The sequence below is a fragment of the Rattus rattus genome, chromosome 11 (genome assembly GCF_011064425.1).
Source record: "Rattus rattus isolate New Zealand chromosome 11, Rrattus_CSIRO_v1, whole genome shotgun sequence".
Taxonomy (NCBI): domain Eukaryota; kingdom Metazoa; phylum Chordata; class Mammalia; order Rodentia; family Muridae; genus Rattus; species Rattus rattus.
The window spans coordinates 71,056,565-71,079,311 of NC_046164.1; the positions used below are offsets into that span (position 1 = coordinate 71,056,565).

Here is a 22,747-nt window from a genome sequence, read left to right on the forward strand (position 1 = left end):
GAGAGGTTCCAGACATCTTAGGAGATCCTCTCCCATCTGAGGCCTGAAAAAGGGATTCTGGCCTACAAAGGCCCAACTTTTAGATTCTGATTCAGAAAACGACTGGATAGGTTACTTCTTCCCAATGGGCTGTGTTGAGATACTAGTTAAGCATCCTTGCTGGGAGCCAGCTGGAATTAGGACTTGAGCACCTGCTCATCCAGACAGACAGACAGACGACAGATAGACACCAGATGCATTAAGTTCATACTGAAGATCCTCATCTACTATGCTGAGTTCATCCCCACAGGAACGTGAAAGGAACAGAAAAGGCATTCCGCAAAGAACCAAAGGAAGGAAGTGGAAAGCAGTGACAGAAGTCTCAAGGAAAGGTCTGGTGGCCCTGGGTCGGAATACAGATTCCTGGAGGGGGCGGCTGCTGTGGAGTGCCAGAGTGTGTAGGGTCCTGGGTTTCCATAATCCTGAAGCCTGCCATTCCCGCCACACTTTAAAGAAAAAGACACTTCCAGGTCTATTCTGGAGTGAGCAGGGGTGGCTGTGAGCTATCACAGAAGGGACCTGCCAGGAGCGCAGCCCACTACTGAGTAAGGTTAATTTTGCCCAGCGGCAAACCAATGAGCTGAGACCAACTAACATAGCCTCATAGAGCTCTGTTCCCTACCCATCCTTCCTTAAAGTCCCATGAGCCATCTGCTACGATTAGTATAGGGCTTAGTAGCAACAGAGATAGATGCCAGTTCTTTCGCCGCCTCTGCACCCGAATCCCCAAATCAGGAGGTAGGCACTGCAAAGATGCAAGAGGAACTCGAAGCAGACCTAAGCACAGCAAGAAAAACCCAAGCTGATTATCTCTCAAGGAGAGTCTCGGTGCACGCTGGGAGTTGTAGTCGGCAGAGGAAAGCCTCCCGGATGCACGCTGGGACTGGTAGTCCGTTGCGCGGGTTTGCCCCTCACCTGGCCAGGGCGGGTGCCGCAGGGCCAATGGGAGAAGTGCCGGCCCGGCCTGTCCCGCCCTGCGCCTCCGGACGTCTGTGCCGGGACATGGCCGCTGCTGATGCCGGGTTCTAGAGCTGAGCGCCTACTGCCGGAGCCAACCTCTGCGGTCAACGGTCCGCACGGTCTGGGCCCAAGAGCCGGGACGGCGAAGATCAGCCGAGGAAGCTGAGGCTGCCATAGGACGCCGCCGCGGCGGGCGCATGGCGTCCATCTTGCTCAGGAGCTGCCGCGGCCGGGGGCCTGCCCGCCTCGCGCCGCCCCGGGCCGCCTCCCCGCGGGGTAAGCGGGAGCTAGGCACCGGACCTGTTGTGGGCGACCAGGCGCCCGAGCGGGATGCCCCTCTCCCCGCTCCGCCGCGCCTCGAGGCAGCGCGGCAGTGACAAGCACCGGCGGCTCTGTGCCGCCTGGGCTGGGCACCTCGCTGTGACCTTAGTTGCCCTGGTCACCGCAGGTCACTGCTACTGACAGAGGCGCTGAGAAAGTTCCTTAGGGCCGTGGCTTCCCTGGTGCTCCCCTCGATGATGAACCGAGCCCTGCCGTGCCCTTTGGCCAGTTCAGGCCTGGAAGCCGGAACTTTGGGGACAAGGAGATTGGGTTGTGGTTGATGCCAGCATAGTGGGCCGCTCCCTGGGGTGGGGTGGCCCATGACCGTGCTTCCCAAAGAAACGTACGTGTACGTGCCCTGTTTGGAAGTTACGGTAAGGATAAAACTTATCCTGTGAAAGTGGGACCCAAGACCTTATGGTTTCTTGGCAGAAGTACAGTTCTTGTCACCGTAACAGCATTGGAGGGCCGGGCGTGGTGTGGAGCCAGGCATGGTGGCACATGCCTTTAACCCCAGCACCCTGGAAGTAGAGGCATGAGAATCTCTGGATTCCAGACCATTTAGAATTTCAGGCCAGGCAGGGCACAAGACCCTGTCTTAAAAACAAACAACAGCAAAACCAGTTATGATGGGTGGAAAGACAGCAAAGTATCCCTGGCTTTGGTGTGGGTTTTCAGGCTGTCTCTGGTCGTAAGAAGTGTCTACCTGTTGACTTACTTGTTCAGGATACCATAAAGTACTTCTGCCCTTTCTTATTTCTGTGGCATGTTTATGGCTTTTAAATTAGCTGATACTGTGTGTGTGTGTGTGTGTGTGTGTGTGTCTGTGTGTCTGTGTGTGTCTGTGTGTGTCTGTGTGTGTTAATTATTCCAGGCGCAAGAATGTTTTCTGTAGTTAACCCAGCCCACTTTGAACAAAAATACTGACAGTGGGTTTTGTCAGCTGGCTAGATGTGGAACCAATAAGGTGGTACTGTGTAGCAAGTCCCTCCCTGCACTCCTTGTAATGATGAGCGTGCAGAGAGTCAACAGGCATAGGATGAACATCCTTACTTTTTAGTCATAGTGGATAGATTGAGGCCAATGTTATATCAACGTTTTCTTTATTCTTTAGTACTTACCGGATTCTTCACTTTTGCGTGACATACTTTATTTTCATTTTTCTCGTTATCTTCTTCCGTGACACCGCATCCCATTAGTCATTTTGGCTCTCCAGGTTGTAACCATCTCTCAGGTTTTGTTTGTTTTTCATGACCTTGACAGTTTTGAGGAGTGCTTGAGTCGGCTGTGTTGTCTTTGGTGTTTTGCTGATGAGTTCTGGAGAGGTTTTAGGTGTTTTGTCCATCACATGTGGGCGAGGCTATTGATGATATTGAGTTGACCTGGTTCCCCAGTGGAAGTGTGCCTGTCAGGTGTCCACTGTGAAGATCCTTTCCTTCCCCTTTCTGTGCTGTTCTCTGTGACAAGCAGATACTCGGTATGTAGAAGTGGGACTGAATGATCTTGGAGTGTGTGGGAGAGAAGCCAGTCCAGAGGCCACAGTGCCATTTTGCAAACATGTGAGGACTAGTTAAGGCTCAGGAAAACAAGAAGACTGGCTTGGAGTGAGACAAGTTCCTGCAGCTCTTGATAGCTGCAAGATACGCCAAACCTGGAGACTTTGCATGAGTGTCAGAGAGGACATTGCCTGGGAAATAGTCAAGGTCTCCCTGTGTCTGACACTGAGTTCCCAAAGCTTTGGAGTGATATGATATCAATGGGTTTGTTACTCATAAGGAGCCCTTTCTACCCCACCTGAGGAGAGAAGTGGGGCCTGAGGAGAGGTGGGGAGTGTAGAGTGGTCAGTGGACCAGAGGAAAGAATACTGGGAAAAGAACCTGAGTCGTTCAGGACTCTCCTGGTCAAGTCCCGTGTCTCCTCTAGCTACTCACTGTGTCCTTTGTGATAAACTGTGACTTTGCTAGGTCTGGTGAGTTGTTCTAACAAATTATCAAAAACGAGTATTTTAACCCTTCAAATTTATTATTTTAGATTTTAAAATGTAGGCATTCATGTGTGTTTATAGGGGATGTGTACTCTATGTGTGTAGCTGCCCATGGAGGTCAGAAGAACTCAGAATTGGGGTCACACAATTATGAACCAGCCAGTAGGAGTATTGGGAACTGAACCCAAGTCCTCTGCAAGAGCAGCGAGTGCTCCCCAGGTTTACAGAGAGCAGAACTGCAGGCAGCCTGAGCAGCTACAGTGAAATATAGACCTGTGAGCCTGTTGGCATCACCTGGATGGCATCGTTCATGGAGCAGGAGCAGCCTTCAGATGTTATTTGGGGGAGAACCCAGGAAGGGAGCTGGTAGGACAGGAACATCAGAATAAGATCTACTCAGGCTATCTTTGGGATGCTATATGGATGTTTCTGAGCCAAATCCTTTAAAAGTAGGATTGGAAGGGAAAGAGAGGAAATTCTGAGCCACTTTTTTTTTTTTTTTTTTTTTTTTTTTTTTTTTTTTTTTGAGTTGGGGACCAACCCAGGGCCTTGCGCTAGCTAGGCAAGTGCTCACCACTGAGCTAAATCCCAACCCTCTGGGCTACTTTTGATTACACAGAATCTGGGAAAGTTTGTGTGCCCTGGTGTGTACTTAAAATGTAACACTTGATGCTTATGCTTGTAAGACTGTAACTGAGGGCTGGAGGGATGGCTCAGCAGTTAAGAGCACCCGACTGCTCTTCCAGAGGTCATGAGTTCAATTCCCAGCAACCACATGGTGGCTCCCAACCATCTGTAAAGAGGTCTGATGCCCTCTTCTGGTGTATATGAAGACAGTTACAGTGTACTTATATATAAAAAAAAAAAATCTTTAAAAAAAAAAAAAGACTGTAACTGAGGGACAGCGAGAGGCTCAGTTTCCTGTTTTCTCACCTGAAAATCCTAGGAGCCATATGGTGGAAGGAAAGAACCAAATCTTGGGAGGTGTCCTCAGAGCTCTGAATGAGTGTATGTACAATAAATAAAGGCAAAGTAAAATTTAAAAACAGATTATATTTATATATATATGTATATATATGTGTATATATATGTATATATATATATATCTTCGTTTTGATGTGTTTATGGTAATGAAGTAACAACCAGAGTTTTCTCAGTGCTACCAGACCCTAAATGTGACCTCTTTCCCCATAGAGCCAGGAGAGTTCCCTCCTGACATAAAATAGTAAATGAATGGCTACTCTCACTGCTTGGAGGACCGGGGCAGGGTGTCATCTACTGCCTTGTTGGCCCCTGCTATTGCCTGAATTCTACTTGGACAATGTGTCCCCTGTTGAGAATGGTACGTCTGGTCCCCACTGTGCAGGAAGCCTGTTCTCTACTTCCTTCCTGCCTTGCATAGCAGTGTTGTGAATAAACTTTCAACTTCATGTGTTAGGAGAATTAGAGTGGATTGGGGAAAGCATTGAAAGTGTATTTCATCAGTAGTGTTTTCCAGAAATGGCCTCTTTTAAAATGGCCTCTTTTAAAGTTTTTGCTTTAATTATATATATATTGTGTGTGTGTGTGTGTGTGTGTGTGTCTGTGTGTGTGTCTGTCTGTCTGTCTGTTTCCGTGTCTGTGTCTGTCTGTCTGTTTCCGTGTGCGTGTGTGTCTGTGTCTGTCTGTCTGTTTCCGTGTGTGTCTGTGTCTGTGTCTGTCTGTCTGTCTGTTTCTGTGTCTGTGTGTCTGCCTGGATATGCCATGGCATGCTTATGGAGGTCAGAAGACAGCTTGTTGGGAGTTATTTTCCCTACCATGTGGGCCCTGAGTGTGAACTGGTCTTTGGAGCCATCTTGCTGGCCCTGTAGAGGCTTCTTACATTTGTTAGTTCTCAGCCCTTGTCCCTTGGAATGGAGTTTTGGTCCGTAGGACTGTTCACTAGGAATCAGTGTGCCCTTCCCCTTGACTACCAACAACAACTATAGCTTACTGGAAGGGTCCCACCCTGGGAGAAGCCCACATGCCTTCAGAGCTCCTCCCTGGGGGTCAAACTGGGGAGATTCGATGCTGTGTTCCACCATGCTCTGAAGCCTTCCATCATTCACAACAACCTCCCAGAAACTTCCCAGTTGGGGTTCCATTCAGACTTTCAAAGATGCCTGTTTGACACCTGTTTGCTTATCTTTTCTTTGTTTCTGTCATAGGTAGTCTGAGGGATCGAGCTTGTCTCAGTTGTACCAGGACCGTGGGGTTGACGAGCCACGAGTAAGTAAGCCCAGGAGCCCATGACTGAATATGTCACTGTACATGCCTGCTGGAGACCGCAGGCCGTCTACCTGAACTGACAGCTTCTTCCTCCAGATTCCTTGGTTTCATTTCTCTCAAATCATCTGTTTCTTTTGATGGTTATAGCCATGTAATGTTGGCTGTTTTTAAGATCGTTAGTACCTATAACACCAGTAGCAGTTTGCATACTACTGGCTTTTTGGTATACTTTGGTTGCTGTTTTTTTCTTACTGGCCTGGTTCTTTGTTATGTAAAACAGAGTCTCCATATACAGTATCTGTAGCTTAGACCGGCCTTGAATTTTTGACAGCCCTCCTGATTAGCCTTCCAGTTACTAGATTTACACATGTACGCCCTGCCTGACATTTTCATTTATGTAGCTGGGTTTGGGGTAGTCATTATCTCTATGGTTTCATCTATTCAGAATGACTAATCTTCCATGCTCACATAGTTGTCTTCTTTATTGGCTTTCCATAGACTTGCCTAATTCTTTTCAGTTGTTTGTGGCAGCATTAGGACTGTTGGGAATCTGTCCATGACCAGACAGACCTTTCCTCAAATACCTGCCTCAGGGATGCTCACCGCATGCCCCTCCCCTCACTCTGGAGGCATAGTGAGTGGTGTATTTAGCCCACAGGATGAGGGTGCCTATGAGATGGTGACAGCATCTCAGATGAGGCTTTGATGGCATTGCATTGCAAGGCCAGTATCATGGAGCTTCTTGAAGAAAATGGCCCCCACACTCCCTGTTGTATGTCCTCCTGGGCTTGCACCAGAGTCTGTGCTTCCTGCACTGTGTCCTGTGGTAGGGCCAGGGTTTACCCTCTGCTCTCAGCTCAGAATACGGAAGGAGATTCATCTCCTCCAGCTTCCATACCCCTGTCCCTTTCTCTGGGGAGCAGGAAGCCAATGCTACTTTCTGTGCACTTCCCTGTCTCTCCAGCTCCTCGGTCTGCAGGTTCTGTGTTCACTTAAAGCTATTGAGTAGTTACTTGGCTCTGCAACATGAGCAGTGCTGCTTCTCGATACAGAATTTAATTCCCTAAATTAAAGACAAGTCAGGGGCTCAGTGGTTAAGAGCACTGGCTGCTCTTCCTGAGGTCCTTAGTTCAAATCCCAGCAACCACATGGTGGCTTACAACCATCTGTAATGAGATCTGATGCCCTCTTTCTGGTGTGTTTGAAGACAGCAACAATGTATTCCTATACATAAAATAAATAAATAAATCTTAAAAAAATTAAAGACAAGTCAACTGTGAAAACTTGGTTTTTGTTAAAGCACATTTGGTGTGATACCTTTTGTCAAATACTGGGGGAAGAAGAAGGCCTGCAGGTTTCTTGGACAAGGCAACATTTCTGTGGCTGGATGGCTATGCACACACATCATGGTCAGATCCGCACACACCTGACAGAGAGTCCTTGTGTGTGGGCTCCTGTTGGGTAAGATGTTAGTTAATTTCTCTTTGGATAGTCTCAGGACTGCTGTCATGGACCTTCTTTGTGCAAGTAATAGCATTAATGTCTGTGTACAGAACTTCTTTAGGTCTCGTTTATTTGTTTGTTTGTTTGTTTGTTTGTTTGTTTTTCCAGGCAGGATTTCTTTGAGTAACAGCCCTGGCTGTCTTAGAACTCACTATATGCATCAGGCTGATCTTGAACTCACAGAGATCCACCTGCCTCTGCCTTAGCGTCTGCCTCTGGAATGCTGGGATTAAAGGTGTGCACCACCACACCTTGCTTAGCTTCGTTGGCTCTTCCTGAGCTGTGTTGGTGAGGCTTGGTAGATGCGGCTTTGGGGTTCCGGGAAAGTTGAATAGGGTTTGGTATGGAGTCTCTGGGTTTTGTTTTTGGTGGGTTTTTTGTTGTTGTCTTCGTTGTCTGGTTGGTCGGTTTTTGTTTTCTTCAGTTTCTAATACCAAATGAAGATTAGTGGCATGCTCTGTGGACTCGGTTTCCCTGCATAAGTCCACAAAGGTGTGGGTTGCAGGTCCTGTGATTTATGACTGAACTGGCCTAATATAACCCTGACTACAGGCAGTTTGTATGGCTCGCACTGAAATGCACCATATGCCGGTTTCCTTCCTTAGTTCTCTAGTCATAACTCTAGGCACCAGTTCCTCATCCTTACTCCTCTGAGATTTTAGTGTCCTAGATGAACACCTTAGTCCTCCCAGTCTAAAACAGCCTTTGTGAAATGCCATTAAACCTACCAAACCACTGTAGGCTGGCAGCTTTCTGTTTTGTTTTGTGGAGTTGGGAATAGGACCCAAAGCCTTGGGCTTTCTGATGAGCACTGCACCAAGTACATCCTCAGCCCCAAGATTAACAACCTTTTGTTTTCGTTTTGTTTTGTTTTAAACAGAATCTCCTATACCTGAGGCTGGCCCTTAACTCTTGATCCTGCTACCAAAAATCCTCTAACCAAAAATCTTGGAGATGAGGTAGCAGGATCAAGAGTTAGAGTAGGGATGGTAGCCAGGCGTGGTGGCATATGCCTTTAGTTCCAGCAGAAGCAGACAGATCTCTATGAGTTCTAGGCCAGCCAGAGCTGTTAATCAGACCCTGTCTCCCCCCAGTGCCCGAAAAAAGACTTTTCCCTTTTCTTTCAGAAAAAGTGGCACCATTTCTGTTAGGTCATGACCTTGGCCTTTAAGGCAGTTCTCAGGTGTATTCTGCCCTCACTTTCTTGCCAAGTGCTTGCTTCTGCCAATCTATGATAATATTCTAGAGTTTGGCCATTTCACATCACTGTGTTTGCTTCCTGCTCAGCTCATTTGGTAGCAGGTTTAGGTTATGGCTGAAATCTTGGTGGCACCAGCAGTACCCACCTCTCCGTCCTAGTGCCTGTGTCTCTGTAATTTCAGGGCCCACCTCAGCAGGAAGCTCTGTCTCAGGCTAGCTTCAGCCGGGGCACACAGCATGGCAGCCTGAGGCTAGCTTCAGCCGGGGCACACAGCATGGCAGCCTCAGAGCCAGCTTAGCAGAGCTGGTTGTGCTGAGCGTTAGCTTTAGGGTCTCACCACTGCCTGTCTACCCAGCTGCCCATTCTCATTTTAAAGTGTTCTCATTAAGAATGTGTTAGATTTGTCAAGCACCTTTCTAGCATTTAGGATTTTTAAGATTCATATTAGAATGTAAAGAACTGTGTTTTATTAATTAAACAAAGTATTTTCAGTGCTGGGAATCAAAACCAGGGCTTTGTCCTGCCAGGCAGGTGCTCTCTATCCAGGCCTCATTTGGTGGGGAGTCTCACCGTGAGGTCCAGGCTACCCAGACTCAGCTCTGCCTCCCAGTACTAGGATTATAGATCTGTGCCTCCACGCCCAGCTTTCACTTGTTCCTACTTAACTATTTTGGACATTTGCTTTAAAAGCTAACAGTATGTTAGCTATGAAGTTCTGTTCAGCAACTTACACATTTTAAATCAGCACTTATGGATGAGCAGCAAAAACTCCCATTTTAGCTACGCAGTGTGAGAAATCTTTGTGTGTATGATTGTGGTAATGCACTTGTGAGTGAGCACGTGCGTGTGAAGCCACAGGATAATATGTACTGTCTCCCTTGGTCGTGCTCCACCTTGTGTTTAGAAACAGATTTCTCAGTGAGTGTTGAGTCTACTGATTTGCTAGGCTGACTGGCAAGTGAGCACTAGTGGTTTGCCTGTATCCCCCTCTCTCAGACTGGGACCACAGGTGCACACCACTGTACCCAGCTTTTGACATGGGTACAGTGGATCCAAATCCAGCTTCTCAGGCTTACACAGCAAACACTACCAACTGAGCCACTCTCTAACCCATGTAAGAGTTCTTGAGTCTTGGACCTACAGATAAGGCTCACTGGTGAAGAATATTGCTGTTCTTGCAGAGAACCCAGATTCCATTTCCACACAACCATCTGTAACTCCATTTCATGGGATCCAGTGACCTCCCTTCTGTGGCCACCTAACATGCACATGCTACATAAACATGCAAGCAAAATATTGCACATAAATAAATCTTGAAAGAATTTCCGAGTTTAATTCACAGAACCCTCAGAAATGTTATGGCTTTTGTTGTTTTTTTAAAAACAAGGAATCTTGAGTCCTGGAAGTGACTTGTAATGGGAAGGTAAACATTGGTATTGGTTTATTGTGCTTGTTTGGTTGGTTGGTTGTTGGTTTGGTTTGGTTTGGTTTGGTTTGAGACAGGTCTCTTCTTTGTAGCCCTAGCTGTCTTAGAACTCACTATGTAGACCAAGCTAGCCTCAAATTTAACGATTCACCCTTCTCTGCCTCCTGTACCACCATGCCAGCTGGCCGGCTATTTATGTGTTTATATACATACAGAGTATCTGTGTGTGTGAGAGTCCAGTCAAAGAGCAACTTTTGGGAGTTGGTTCTTTTCTTTTTTTTTTTTTTTTTTTTTGGTTCTTTTTTTTTTCGAGCTGGGGACCAACCCAGGGCCTTGCGCCCTAGGCAAGCGCTCTACCACTGAGCTAAATCCCCAACCCCGTTCTTTTCTTCTACCTTATGGGTCCCTAGGGATTGAACTTTGAACTTTGACCTCAGGTTTAATAGCAGTCACCTTTACCCATTGAGCCTTCTTGCCAGCTCCCAGTATTGGTTCTTCAGAGTGTGAAAGAGAGAGAAAGTGTGTGTGTGTGTGTGTGTGTGTGTGTGTGTGTGTGTGTGTGTGTGTGTGTGTGTGTGTACACATTATAATGTAGGTGTGGCAGTCAGAGGATAACTTGGTATGATTTGGATCTTTCCTTCGACCATGCAGATCTCAGGGGTAAACTTAGGTCATCAGGCTGGCTAGCCTCTGTCTGCTGAGCCTACACCACATTTAGTGCTCACAGTGGCAAAATTTAGACCATGCTAATGGGTATCCCTGAAGGGCATAAGCCCATTGTATAATGACATCTAAGCTCAGAATCTCATGTCATGAGCTGGAACCAGGCACTAAGAATTCTACTATACTTTACTGTGTTTTTTTTTTTTGTTTTTTTTTTCTGTGTCGTCTAGTTCCTCAGCCAGGAAGCAAGTGTAATCTGATGTGGTATAACCATAGGCCTCTAAGTAGACCTGTCTGCACTTTGGGAATCATCTTTTGATTTTGGAGATTTTCTCTGTTAAATTATAACGCTGTTGTTGTTCCTTTTTGCTGAGGATGACTTGATTCTTTGACATCACTTTGCTGAGAACAGAACTTATCCTGGTTGGTGTCCTTCCTGACTAGGCCTCTCCTTTGCATCGTGCCTTTCTAGGGGTAGCCTGTGATTAGAGGCTCTGGGATGGCTCAAGGGAGTTGTCCTCATGGGAATGGCCTATGGGCATACCTCTGGCATTTGTATAATGTTGGTGAGAGTTAGAAACACTGACAGCAGAAAAGGTGTCCGTGTGTGTGTCCGTGTGTGTGTGTCCGTGTGTGTGTGTGTGTGTGTCTATCTGTCCATGTGCCACATTCCTGTTCTTGCCTGCCACATAGCTGAGTATATGTAGCTGATAGTGTAAGGCTTATACACATTCCTCCTGTGTAAGATACTCCTTAGTCTTCCTGATCCTAACACGAAGGCTGGACTTTCAGGCTGGGCAGGGCATAGGCTCAGGACCCTTATATAAACAACCACCCTTTCTAAGATTCTCAGCCTTCTGTGGAAGCCACACTGATCTTCTCTGAGGATGGGAAGTTGATAGTTAAGCCTGATGATGCACTTGTCCCGTGTGCAGAACTGTCTTCCCCTATATTTGGAGGTGAGGCTGTGGTAAGGTAGGAAGTAGGGGCTGCATCTCTGTTGGTAAGTAGCTGAGTGTACTCTGGATCTGCTTGGACTCTGTTGTGTTCCATGTGGCCTCACCCTGGGTGATGTAACACGTGGTTCAGGACAGAGTTGATTCAAGGGCCTCTTCACAGCCTGAAGATTACAGAGCCCAGGAAATCCAGAGGTATGGTGCTGTGCTGCTGGGTGGGATGTGGGAAGAGATTGACAGCAGTTTCAGGACCCCCAGGGAGATAGATGAAGAGGGCTGGCGGGCATGCATTGCACACTCACAGACACACTTTCTCATTGTTCTTACTCATCCACAGACATGTCCGTACCACTCTTCTCTGCTTGCTGTACGGTCAGTGTGGGCTTAAGATCTGTGACAGAGGACAGAGTTGGAGTTTGGAGAGTGCTGTAACCAGAGCTGAGCTTAGCTGCTGGAGCTTTGGAGCCCAGTGAGCCCCATACTTGGACTCTGTGGGCTGATAGTACTCTGCCAGCTCTCACTGTACACCATACACTGTGAGCTGAGGCCATGTATACCACCTGTCATATGTAAGCCCACCTATGAGGGATTGTAGCTCCAGAGAGTCATACCTGGCTCCCACTGCTTTGATAGGGCCATCACTTCTGGCTTCCTTTCTGGTAGGTGCATTCTAGTATGAGATTACAAAGGAAGCTCCTAAAGCACAGAGTGCTCGAGTTATGAAGTCATTGCAATTACAGCAGGTGGAGCAGCAGTGTGTGTGTGTGTGTGTGTGTGTGTGTGTGTGTGTGTGTGTGTGTGTGTGTGTGTGTGTGTGTGTGTGTGTGGTGGTGTGGTTGAGTCACGGGTTTTACTAAGCCAATACTGACTCACTAAATTGCTCTGTAGCCCAGGGTGTTTATTGTGTGTGGGAGCAGAGATGCATGCCGTAACACCAGGATAGAAATAGAGGATAGCTTGCTTACAGGAATTGGTTTTCTCTTACCGGTGGGTCCTAGGGGTCTAACTGGGGTCATCACGCTTGGCAGCAGTCATATTCATTCACTGAGCCATCTCACCAGCCTGGGACTGCAGCTCTTGAGGCTGGACAGTCTACTTCAAGCTTTATTCCTCGCACTGGAATCTAGCCACATGCTAGAGGCAGAGAAAGGGGGACTCTTTTTTGGGATTTCCCCTTTGTTCTAGTGTCTTTATCAACCAAGAGTCACTTGTTGAGAGAGAATATCCAAACTCGAGAGTTGACTCTGCACCCCGTATCCTCAAACCCAAAGTCATAAATATCACTTCCTACATCCAGTGCCAGGGGTTAGATAGAGTCCAGTCAAGGTCTGCTGTGTGGACATGTCCACACTACTGATGTGTCTTTGGGAACTTGTGAGGTAGGCCAATGAGGCTCAGGCTCTACCTTCACATGCAAGCCTCCCAAAGGCCCCCTCCAAGGGAATAGGTAGTTGCATCCTTTGGTCCACCACGAAGTGTAGGTTGGTGTTTGGTGCCAAGTGGTCAAGTAGGTGGGAATTTCTCATTGTTGCTTTTATGTTTTTTTTTTTTCTTTTCAAGGAGTGTTCTGTCCCGCTGTTGTACTCCAGCCAACCCTGTGTACCTCTACTTCAAAGGTGAACCCCTCAGCTGTTGGACTCAGAGGCCTGAGTGCCAGGGCACCGTGGCAAGGGCAGCATGGACACCTGCCTCTGCGAGGTTGGTTGTTACGGGACCTCAATACCTTCCTGTGCGTGGCTGGCACTCATCATCCCCACTAGGAGAGGACTCTATGATAGAGAAATCCCTTAAGTCTTTAAAGGACAAGAATAAGAAGCTGGAAGAAGGTGGCCCCGTGTACAGCCCGCCAGCTCAGGTGGTAGTGAAGAAGTCCCTGGGGCAGAAGATACTGGATGAGCTGAAGCACTACTACCATGGCTTCCGCCTGCTCTGGATCGACACCAAGATAGCCGCCCGTATGCTGTGGCGCATCCTGAATGGCCATACGCTGACCCGCCGGGAGCGCAGGCAGGTACGGGACACTCTGTGCTCTTTTTTTCTACTCCTTTGGATAAAAAGTCAGTAAAAGTTTATAGAAGAATAAGCCTATCTCATGCTACTAGTGAGGTGGTTTCCTGCAGCCTTAGGGGAGGGGGGGGCTGTCTCTGTTTCTGCCTCTAGTGTGTCTTCAGAGACACTGTCCCTCTGGGGAAGTTTCTTAAAATTATTTCTTTGGCTATGTGGGCCTGGTATGTAATTCCTTACGTCTTTTGAGCTCTGAAAAAAATCCTTCCTGGGGCTAGAGAGATGGCTCAGTCATTAAAAGCACTTGCTGTTTGTTTGTTTGTTTGTTTGTTTCCAGAGGACCTGGGTTCAATTCCCAGCACTTAGGTAGTGGCTTATAACTGCACTGAGTAACACTACTTTCAGGGAATCCCATTTCTTCTTTGGGCCTTGCAAACCAGGCACACATATAGTAAGTACCCTTACATACATGCAGGTAAAGCATTTATACACAGAAAATAAAAATAAATCATAAAAAGGCAGGGGCGGGGGCAGGGGAGTCTTAAACCAAGTACAGTGGTGGCTGTGCCTGTGTCCTGGCCACCTGGGAGCCTATAGCTCAAGGACCTCAAGCTAGCCTAGGTGAGCCTAGGTGAACCTAGGTGAGCCAGTGAGGCCTCATCTCAAAAAGAAGCCACACGTAGTCTTCTACTGTCCCTCTGTCTGTCTCTGGGGGCTGCAGCTATTGCTTTCCTCGTTTTCAGCTGAAGTTGTGTTTCCAACTTGACAGTTGGGCTGTTCTGTGCATATGATTTTACTTCCAGAAGTTCTGCTGGGGTGCGCGCGAGTTGTGTATGTGTGTATGTGCGTGTGTGCGCGTGCACGCATTTGTGTGTGTGTGTGTGTTGTTTTTTTACCATCAGTTTGTTTTTTCTTGGTAGGACCTTTGTCCTTTTCTTTTAGTTTTTAGTTCTTCCCTTTAAGTCTTTAACATTTCTGAATATGTTTCATTCCTGAAAAGAGAATTTCTATTTTCTGACATTTATGGGAGATGGGTTCATTCTTTATTGTGGACTTTGCCCATGGTGAGTGACTTGTGTGTTTTAATTTTTATGTGTGTAGTGTGTGATTTCATATGGTTTTTGTTTGTCTTTTCTTTTTTCTTTTTTAGACAGGGTCTCCAGTAGCTCAGGGTGGCCTCAAACTCACTGTGTAGCTTGTGCTGACCTTGAACTTCTGATTCTCTCGATTCCAACTTCCAAGTGATTATAGGCCTGAACCACCACACTTGGTTTATAAAGTACCAGGGTGGATAGAACTCAAGTGTCTTAGTTGGTGTTCTATTGCTGTAAAGAGACACCATAACCAAGGCAACTCTTAAATAAAAGGAAACATTTAGTTGGGGCTTATAGTTCCAGAGGTTTGGTCCACTATCATCATGGTGGGGAGCATGGTGACAAGCAGACTCTATATCAAGATACACAGAGAGAGAGAGAGAGAGAGAGAGAGAGAGAGAGAGAGAGAGAGAGAGAGAGAGAGACAGAGACAGAGACAGAGACAGAGACAGAGACAGAGACAGACTGGGCCTGGCTTCAGCTTTTGAAACCTCAAAGCCCAATGACACACTTCCTCCAACAAGGCCATATGTATTCTAACAAGGCCACACCTCCTCATCCTTCTCAAGTAGTGCCACTCTCTGCTGCTGAGCATTCAAATATCTGAGCCTATAAAGGGCCACTCTCATTCATCAGGCAAACACTGTACCAACTGTGCTATATCTTTAGCCCTCTTTAGTGACTCTGTACTGTGAGTTTTATTTTCAAAAGAATCTTAACTATGAGGACTCTGAGCGCTAAGCCATTTTCTCCATGCAGGTGCTTTTCTCTCTGGGTGCTGTGAGACGCGTGGGGCTGTGTAGGGATCAAGCCTAGGTGGGAATCTGTGTCTTTTCCCCAAGACACCTTGCCTCCTTACACCTCTTTGTTTCTAGCTCTTGGGGATTTCCATAACTTATTTTATGGGCTTTAGTTTTGTTTTTAAATAAATCTTTTACTTTGAAATGTAACTGTGGGACTTTAGGCCCACCCCAGTGCCTACAGAGACCATTTGTAAGCTTCGGCCTTATAGCTAGGCATTGTTTCTCTCTTGTTCATAACTCAGTTATCCCCTGTATACTAATTTAAGTTCTGCCACACGGCTGGTTACCTCTCCTTCCTTCTGGCCTTCTTCTTCCTCCCTCTCTGTCTGTCTGTCTGCATCTCCGCACCTGGCTCCTTCCCAGAATTCCTCCCTCTGTCTGGAAGTCCCACCTTACTATGAGGTAGAGTTTTTATTTTAGCCGATCAGAAGGTGCCTTAGGCAGACAAGGAAGGACAGAGACACATCTTCACACAGGGTACAAAAACATCACTCCAACAAGATAACTTTAGATTTATAGAGAAACCTTAGGGATGGTGCTGTGCCCTCACCTCAGTCCCCTAATGTTTCATAATGGTCATGGCTTAGCTTCCTACTCTGCTAAATTCCAGACTTGATTCAGTTTTCCAGCCTTCCCACTGATAATCTTTTCCTGGTCTAGGACCTCACCTTGTACCCTGAGCGCACCACTGCTTGGTGGTGAACACTAGCTGTGTCCAGAACACCAGTGCCTTTGGGGGCTTATTTAACATTTGTCTGCTGCTCAAGCAGGTGGACATACAAGGCATTTGGCCCAGATAGCATTGCCTCCCCTCGTAGGACACAGAAACCCCATCTACAGCTGACGTCCACCCAGCCTGGGCTTCTGTCCCCGCCACACTCACTGCTCTCTGTGCCCTTGCTAGCTTTCTGTGTGCAGTCTCAGGGTCAGAATGCGTGTCCAGAGCAAGCTCTGGTCCTCCCCTACCCCTCTTGTCCATCTCTGGGAAGCCTCTGCTGCTGTCAGCTCAGCACAACCGACAACCCTTGAGGTGCTCAGGCCCAAGCTGTGGTAGCCCTCAGAACCTGTGTTCTTCTAGGGTGCCCAGCAGCCGCCCAGACTCTGAAATAGAACCCATACTTCCTACCCTTCTTGCCCTGCATTGTGAGCAGAGGGCCACCTGTCTCTATGTCCCAGGAGCAGCGGTCCTTTTAAAGAAGTAAGATATGTGCTGGGGGAGGAGTGCTCGTCCCAGAGGAGGGCAACCTCTGAGCAGCAGTCTGCCCATGCTCCAGCCTTGGCCTGACCTTACTTTCTCAGCCCAGTTGCCCCATGTTAGATCCTGGTGTGTGTTTTTTTTTTTTTTTTTTCCGTTTTTTTTTTTTTTTTTTTTCTTTTTCTTTTTTTTTTTTTTTTTTTTTTTTTTTGAGCTGGGGACCGAACCCAGGGCCTTGCGCTTCCTAGGTAAGCGCTCTACCACTGAGCTAAATCCTCAGCCCCATCCTGGTGTGTTTTTGTGCTGTTCAGAAACCTACTCTATCACCTGCAGTAGACAGGCTGAGGACCCTTCATTGGCAGTGCACCCATGCTAGTGTATGTATTATAGCCTTGCAGAAGCCTACTGACCCAGCGTAAATGAAAGTGGTAGTCCAGGTGTGGTAGTGTACATACCTTTAATGTCAGTCCTTGGCCAGGACAGAAGGCTCAGTGAGTTCAAGGCCAGCCCCATGCCTACATAATGAGTTCCGGGCCAGTGAGGGCACACAGTGAGATGCACACACTTGTAACTCCTGCTCCAGGGAACCTACACCCACTTCTGGCCTCTCTAGCAGCCTGCACTCGTTCACATGTACATTTTCTCAGACATATACACAGATAAATAACTGTGAGCATGTGCATGTGTATGACTTTGGTTTCTCAGTCCTGACAGCTCAGGTCACCTGCCCACTGGCACTCTGCATGCCAGTAAACAGCTAGCTTGGTGGGCTGAGTGTGTTAGTGATAAAGCACTTGTTTAATGTATATACAAGAGGCCTTAGGCCCTTTCCTGGCATACCCAGAAAATTAGCTTATTTGCTTTGCATTGGAGTCCATCTATACATTGATGTACTAGGGTCACATTTTTTTTCCAACATCCAAAGCTTTTTTTATTAACAGTAAGATCTAGGGTTAGTTTTTGTAGCCTCAGCTGGCCCTTCAGCCTCTGGGATGCTGGAACCTCTGGTCCTTGGAATGGACATGGGGTTTGGTGTGGCTATGTGGAGTTCCTGGGGCCTTGCCAAAGTATCGGTACACCTCGTGACCCTTCCGAGGACCAGACAGGGGCACAGCGCCTCAGCCCAGGTCGACCCGCTGGTCGAAGGTTAGGATGTTTCCTCCAGCCTTGAGCATCTCTTTGGGCCTGGATGCTCACCCGCAGTGCACACACCTTCAGCTTGGGCACTTCCAGAATCCGCACATCATCTTTGGCTGTCAGATCATTCGGGACAGGGACAGAGGTGACCGGTTAGCGCGGCTCATAAATAACCTTTTCAGCACAACCTGATTGAAGGTGGAGTTGGTCGTCTGACCACAAACCTGCACAGCTTGACTGGCAGCCACAGGCAGGTGTCCTGGCTCTTGGGCTCCTTGCGCCGAAAGGTCCAGTCCTTGTGGCAAATGTCATCACCCCTGATGGTGCCTCCTGCTCAGCCAGGTCCAGAAAGGGGTCACGTTTTTTAAACAATATCAAATGTGTGTGAATGTTTAGAAAATATTTATTTTTGTTTTATGTGTATGAGTGCTTTGCCTGCCTACCTGTATGTGTGTAGGTATGCATGTGTGTGTGTGTGTGTGTGTGTGTGTGTGTGTGTGTGTGTGTGCGCGCCTGATATCCTCAGAGTCCAGAAGAGGGCATCAGATCTCTTAAGACTGGAATTACAGATAGTTTTAAGCTGTCCTGTGGATGCTGGGAATTGAACTTGGGTCCTCTCCAAGAGCAGCAAGTATTCATAATCAGTGAGCTATCTCACTAGCCTAGCCCTGTTTACCTTTTTTCCCCCATAGACAGGGTTTTACTATGTAGCCAGTGCTGTCCTGGAACTTGATATGTAGACCAGAGTGGCCTTGAACTCATAGTGATCCATCTGTGATCCACCTGTCTCTGCCTATCAAGTGATGAGACAAAAGGCTGCACCATTACTCCCAGCTGCCCTCTTTTTTTTTTAAAGACAAGTTATTACTATATAACCCAGGCGGTTTTGAACTCACAGTCCTCTTGCTTGTCTTTCCCAATGCCATACTGTCACTACACCTGGCTCCCCAACCCAAATTTATTTTCCCTTGTTTGTTTGTTTTGTTTTTTAAGATGAGGTTTCTATGAAATTTTATTCTTTTAATTGATTTTTAAAATATATGTATTTTGGGGCTGGAGAGATGGCTCAGCAGTTAAGAGCGCTGGCTGCTCTAACAAAAGGCCCAGGTTCAATTTCCAGCTCACAACTGCCCATTGTAACTCCAATTCCAGGGGATCTGACACCCTCACACAGACATGTGCAGTCAAAACACCAGTGCACATAAAATAAAAATAAATAAATAATAGAAAAAAGAAAGCAATATATATTTTTATGTGTATTATATATACCATGTGTGTGCAAGAGCCCACAGAAATCAGAAGGTACCAATTCCCCAGAACTGAAGCTGCAAATGGTTGTGGTCCACCTGCAAGTGGCAGGAATCAAATCAAAAACATAGAACTCAATCAAAAACATAGTCAACTTATCATTATTATTATTATTATTATTATTATTATTATTATTATTATTATTGTATATAAAAGCAAAAATTGATTATTTCCAGGCTGGAGACGGCTCAGAGGACCTGAGTTTGGCTCTAGCACCCACATAGTGGTTCACAGTCATCTGTAGGTCTGGTTCCAGGGCATCTGACACCCTCCTGGCCTCCATTGGCACCAGGTACACGCACATGCACACAGGCAAAGCACCCATACACATAAAAATAAATACGTGTAAAAAGCTTTTCAGGTATACATTTTATGATGTCTAATTTTTTGGGGTTTTTTTTGGGTTTTTTTGTTTTTGTTTTTTATTTATTTATTTATTTTTGGTTCAGCGTCTTACTGTGTATGTAGCCCAGACTGAATTTGAAATCCTGTCTCAGATTTCTAAGTGTAAGGAGTATAGCTGTGTGCTACCACTGTACCTGGCAATGTCACCCTCTGTTTTAAAGATACCTGTAGAGTGATTAAGGTACCAAAGACAAGGAGTCGTAATTCTGCTTTTGTTGTTTTGTTTTTTTCTTTTTGGTTTTTCAAGACAAGGTTTCTCTATGTAGTCGGGGTTGTCCTGGAACTCACTCTGTAGACCAAGCCGGCCTAGAACTTGGAGATCCACCTGCCTCTGGCTCCCAAATGCTAGAATTAAAGGCCTGTACCACCAGTGCCCAGTGTAACTCTGCTTTTTATGTGTCTGCACACTCAAGGAGTCCTTTTATTGTATTTTTCATGGTGTGGGGATCAAGCCTAGGGTTTTGTGTGTGACAGACAGATGCTCTTCTACTAAGTTACATTCCCAAGCCACAGGGTCTGTGCTTTAAATATTTAAATCCCGCTGGTAGATCCCTGAGAAATGACTAGATTACTGGGGCTGTGATCTGGTGACTCTAGCCCTAGGTGGAGGAGTGAAATAGCTCACTGGAGGTGTGCCCTCGGTGGCTCTGTCCTGTTCTGGCCCTTCGTTGTTGTCTCCTGGTTACCTTGGTGTGAGCTTCCTTGCTCTGCCAATCCATGCTACCACGATGGATGAAACCTCTGAAACCATGAGCAACGATAAATTCTTCCTTCTGTTAAATTGTTCTCTCAGGTGTTTTAGTCACAGTTATAAGAAAATTTATTTATGGGCTAGAAAGATGGCTCAGCCTTTAAGAGAGCTGACTGCTCTTCCAGAGGCCCTGAGTTCAATCCCCAGCAACCACATGGTGGCTCACAACCATCAGTAATGGGATCTGATGCCCTCTTCCGGTGTGTCTGAAGGCAGCGACAGTATGTTCATGCATAAAAATAAGTAAAAAATAAAATCTTTTTAAAAAATAAAAGAAAATTTATTTATACAGAAAATTGATACCAGAAATAGTCATATATTATTAATCCTGACCCTGCAGTTCTTAAACTTTTGGAACTGGTATAAGGAAGAATTTGGACAGAGCTTAATGAGTGATTCTGTCAGGAGCTCAGAAGACCAAAATTCTGAGAACTATGGCCAGTAAAGTTAGGGCTAAAGCATTTGCCGTAAAGCCTGAGGCAGCTCAGATTCCTGACACCTGCACTGGACTCCGAGCTAGGCTCTGTGGCACTTGTCTGTAACCAAACTCTGGGATTGGGGAACAGACAGGACCTGCGGATCACCAGTGAGCCAGCATAGCTAAAACACAAGCTCCGGGTTCAGAGGTAGTCAGGCCCTTCACATATTAGATGGAGAGCAATAATGAATGACCCCCAATTCAACTATGGGCCAGCACACATGCAAATACACATGCGAGTGCACACACACCATTGACATTAATTTTCAGTTGGAAACAGGACTTGATTGAGAATAAACTAGAGGCCACCCATGTTATATTCTAGCAAAGAACTTGTCTAAATTTCATCTGCGTCTTCAAACTTTGTGGGAGTTTGAGTTTAAAAGTGACAGACGAATTTAGCGGTGGAAATTTCAAGAAAAAAATAGAGTCAGGCTGTGGAATGGTTATTCCTGGATGTTTTTTTACCAGATTTATAATGAGGATCAGGAGCAGAAAACTGAGTAAAAAGACTTGAAAAACTTGCACTTGGGCCAGAAAAGTCAGTAAAAAGTTAGAGCTAAGGACGATGAGATCATGGGGCTGGAGAGATGTCTCAGTGGCTTAGAACACTTGTTGATCTTTCAGAGGACCTGTGTTCAATCTCAGCACCTGGCTCACATCCGTCGACCTCCACTTAGACACCCTTTTCTGACCTCTCTGTGCACCAGGCACACACATGGTGTAGCTACCTACATACATACGAGCAAAACATTCATACATAAATAAATAAAAATATACATAGAGATTGGGACCATTAAAAAAAAGCAAGTACTTGCTAAGACGTTAGGGCATCTAAGAAACTGTCCAGACCCTGACCTGTAATAGACTCCACTATGGAAAAGTATAATCTCATTTGAAGGATTTCCCAGGCCCCCTACTTGCAGGGAGTGTCCAAGGCATCTTTCACAGATTATATCTGGTCTAAATTGTCCTCTTTTGAGCCTGTCTTGTTTATTTCTGCATATGCCCTGTGCATCTGGTGACCTGTGGGTCAGCACCTAATCCCTTTTTATTGAAGGGCATTAGCATGCAGTTTAGACTCTGAGAGAGAAATGGGTTTCTGAAGGTGTCTGCCAAGAGCTCTCTTCAGTTTGCCGGAGGGCGGGAGACATACTCCTGCTCTGCTCTGCCCCTGCTCATGTACCTACATCTTTGCAGTTTCTCCGGATTTGCGCGGACCTCTTCCGTCTAGTACCCTTCCTGGTGTTCGTGGTGGTGCCCTTCATGGAATTCCTGCTGCCTGTAGTTGTGAAGCTCTTCCCCAACATGCTGCCCTCCACATTTGAGACCCAGTCTATCAAGGTAAGGGCACTGGGACTTTGAATACATTTGAATGAGTCTGAGGACTGAGGAGATGGCAAAGCGGGTAAAGAAAGCACACGTCTTGAGCTTAAGCCTCAGCAACTGTGTGAAAACCAAGCAGGGTAGTGATCAGTAACCTCCGTGCTCCTGTGGCAAAATGTAAGGTGGGGACAGGACAGTCCCAAAGATGGTGTGCCAGCTAGTCACAAACAACAAAGAAGAAGATGGTAAGGACCAAGGTGTGCTTTGATCACATCCAGTGTCCACACTCACGTAAGTCAAAACACACGCACACACACAATAACATATAGAAAGAATATGAGCCTAAAATTCCATCCAGACCTCCACACACTGTTTCATGTGTGTCAACTGGTTCTTTTGTGAAGCACCAGCTGAGTCGAGTGATTGTATCAGACCAGAGGACCCCAGAGCCCCAAAACCTCACTGTCTGGCCTCTTATGAAGAAGTTTACCAACCTCTGCTATTGAGGCAGGGGTAGGGATTCACACAGACTTTTTTTTAGAACCATGAAATAGTTTGAGTATATTATACTTAAATTTTGTTCCTTGAAGCGTATGGGATGTGGGAGTCATGTCTTGCAGTGGGCAGCAGTCCGAGCAGGGTTCGAGACTACTTTGTAGAGACAGGTAGTGGGGGAGGGCAGAGGGTCAGAGTAGGACTGGAGTGTAACCTTCACTTTGCTCTCGTAGGAGGAAAGGCTGAAGAAGGAGCTTAGGGTGAAGCTGGAGCTAGCCAAGTTTCTCCAAGACACCATAGAGGAAATGGCCCTGAAGAACAAGGCAGCCAAAGGGAATGCCACCAAGGATTTCTCTGCATTTTTCCAGAAGGTGCAGCACTTCTCCCGTCGGAGGGTGATTGGAATGCCAAGCACTGTGAGGCTGGCATTCTTCCCTCTTCCTTTCCTTCC

General features: G+C 46.6%; 1 protein-coding gene and 1 pseudogene across 1 annotated transcript in view; one reads left to right on the top strand and one right to left on the bottom strand.

The window, feature by feature from the left end:
* Positions 1–967: 967 nt before the first annotated feature.
* The window catches only part of Letm1 (leucine zipper and EF-hand containing transmembrane protein 1), a 42,882-nt gene continuing 21,102 nt past the window's right edge, over positions 968–22,747 (top strand). The window contains exons 1-5 of the mRNA XM_032916040.1: positions 968–1,275; positions 5,491–5,551; positions 12,861–13,311; positions 21,676–21,819; positions 22,530–22,667. Coding sequence (XP_032771931.1) covers positions 1,197–1,275; positions 5,491–5,551; positions 12,861–13,311; positions 21,676–21,819; positions 22,530–22,667 — 873 coding nt within the window. The 5' untranslated portion in view covers positions 968–1,196. The remainder of the gene's footprint in view (positions 1,276–5,490; positions 5,552–12,860; positions 13,312–21,675; positions 21,820–22,529; positions 22,668–22,747) is intronic.
* Positions 17,350–19,965, bottom strand: LOC116912620 (annotated as a pseudogene).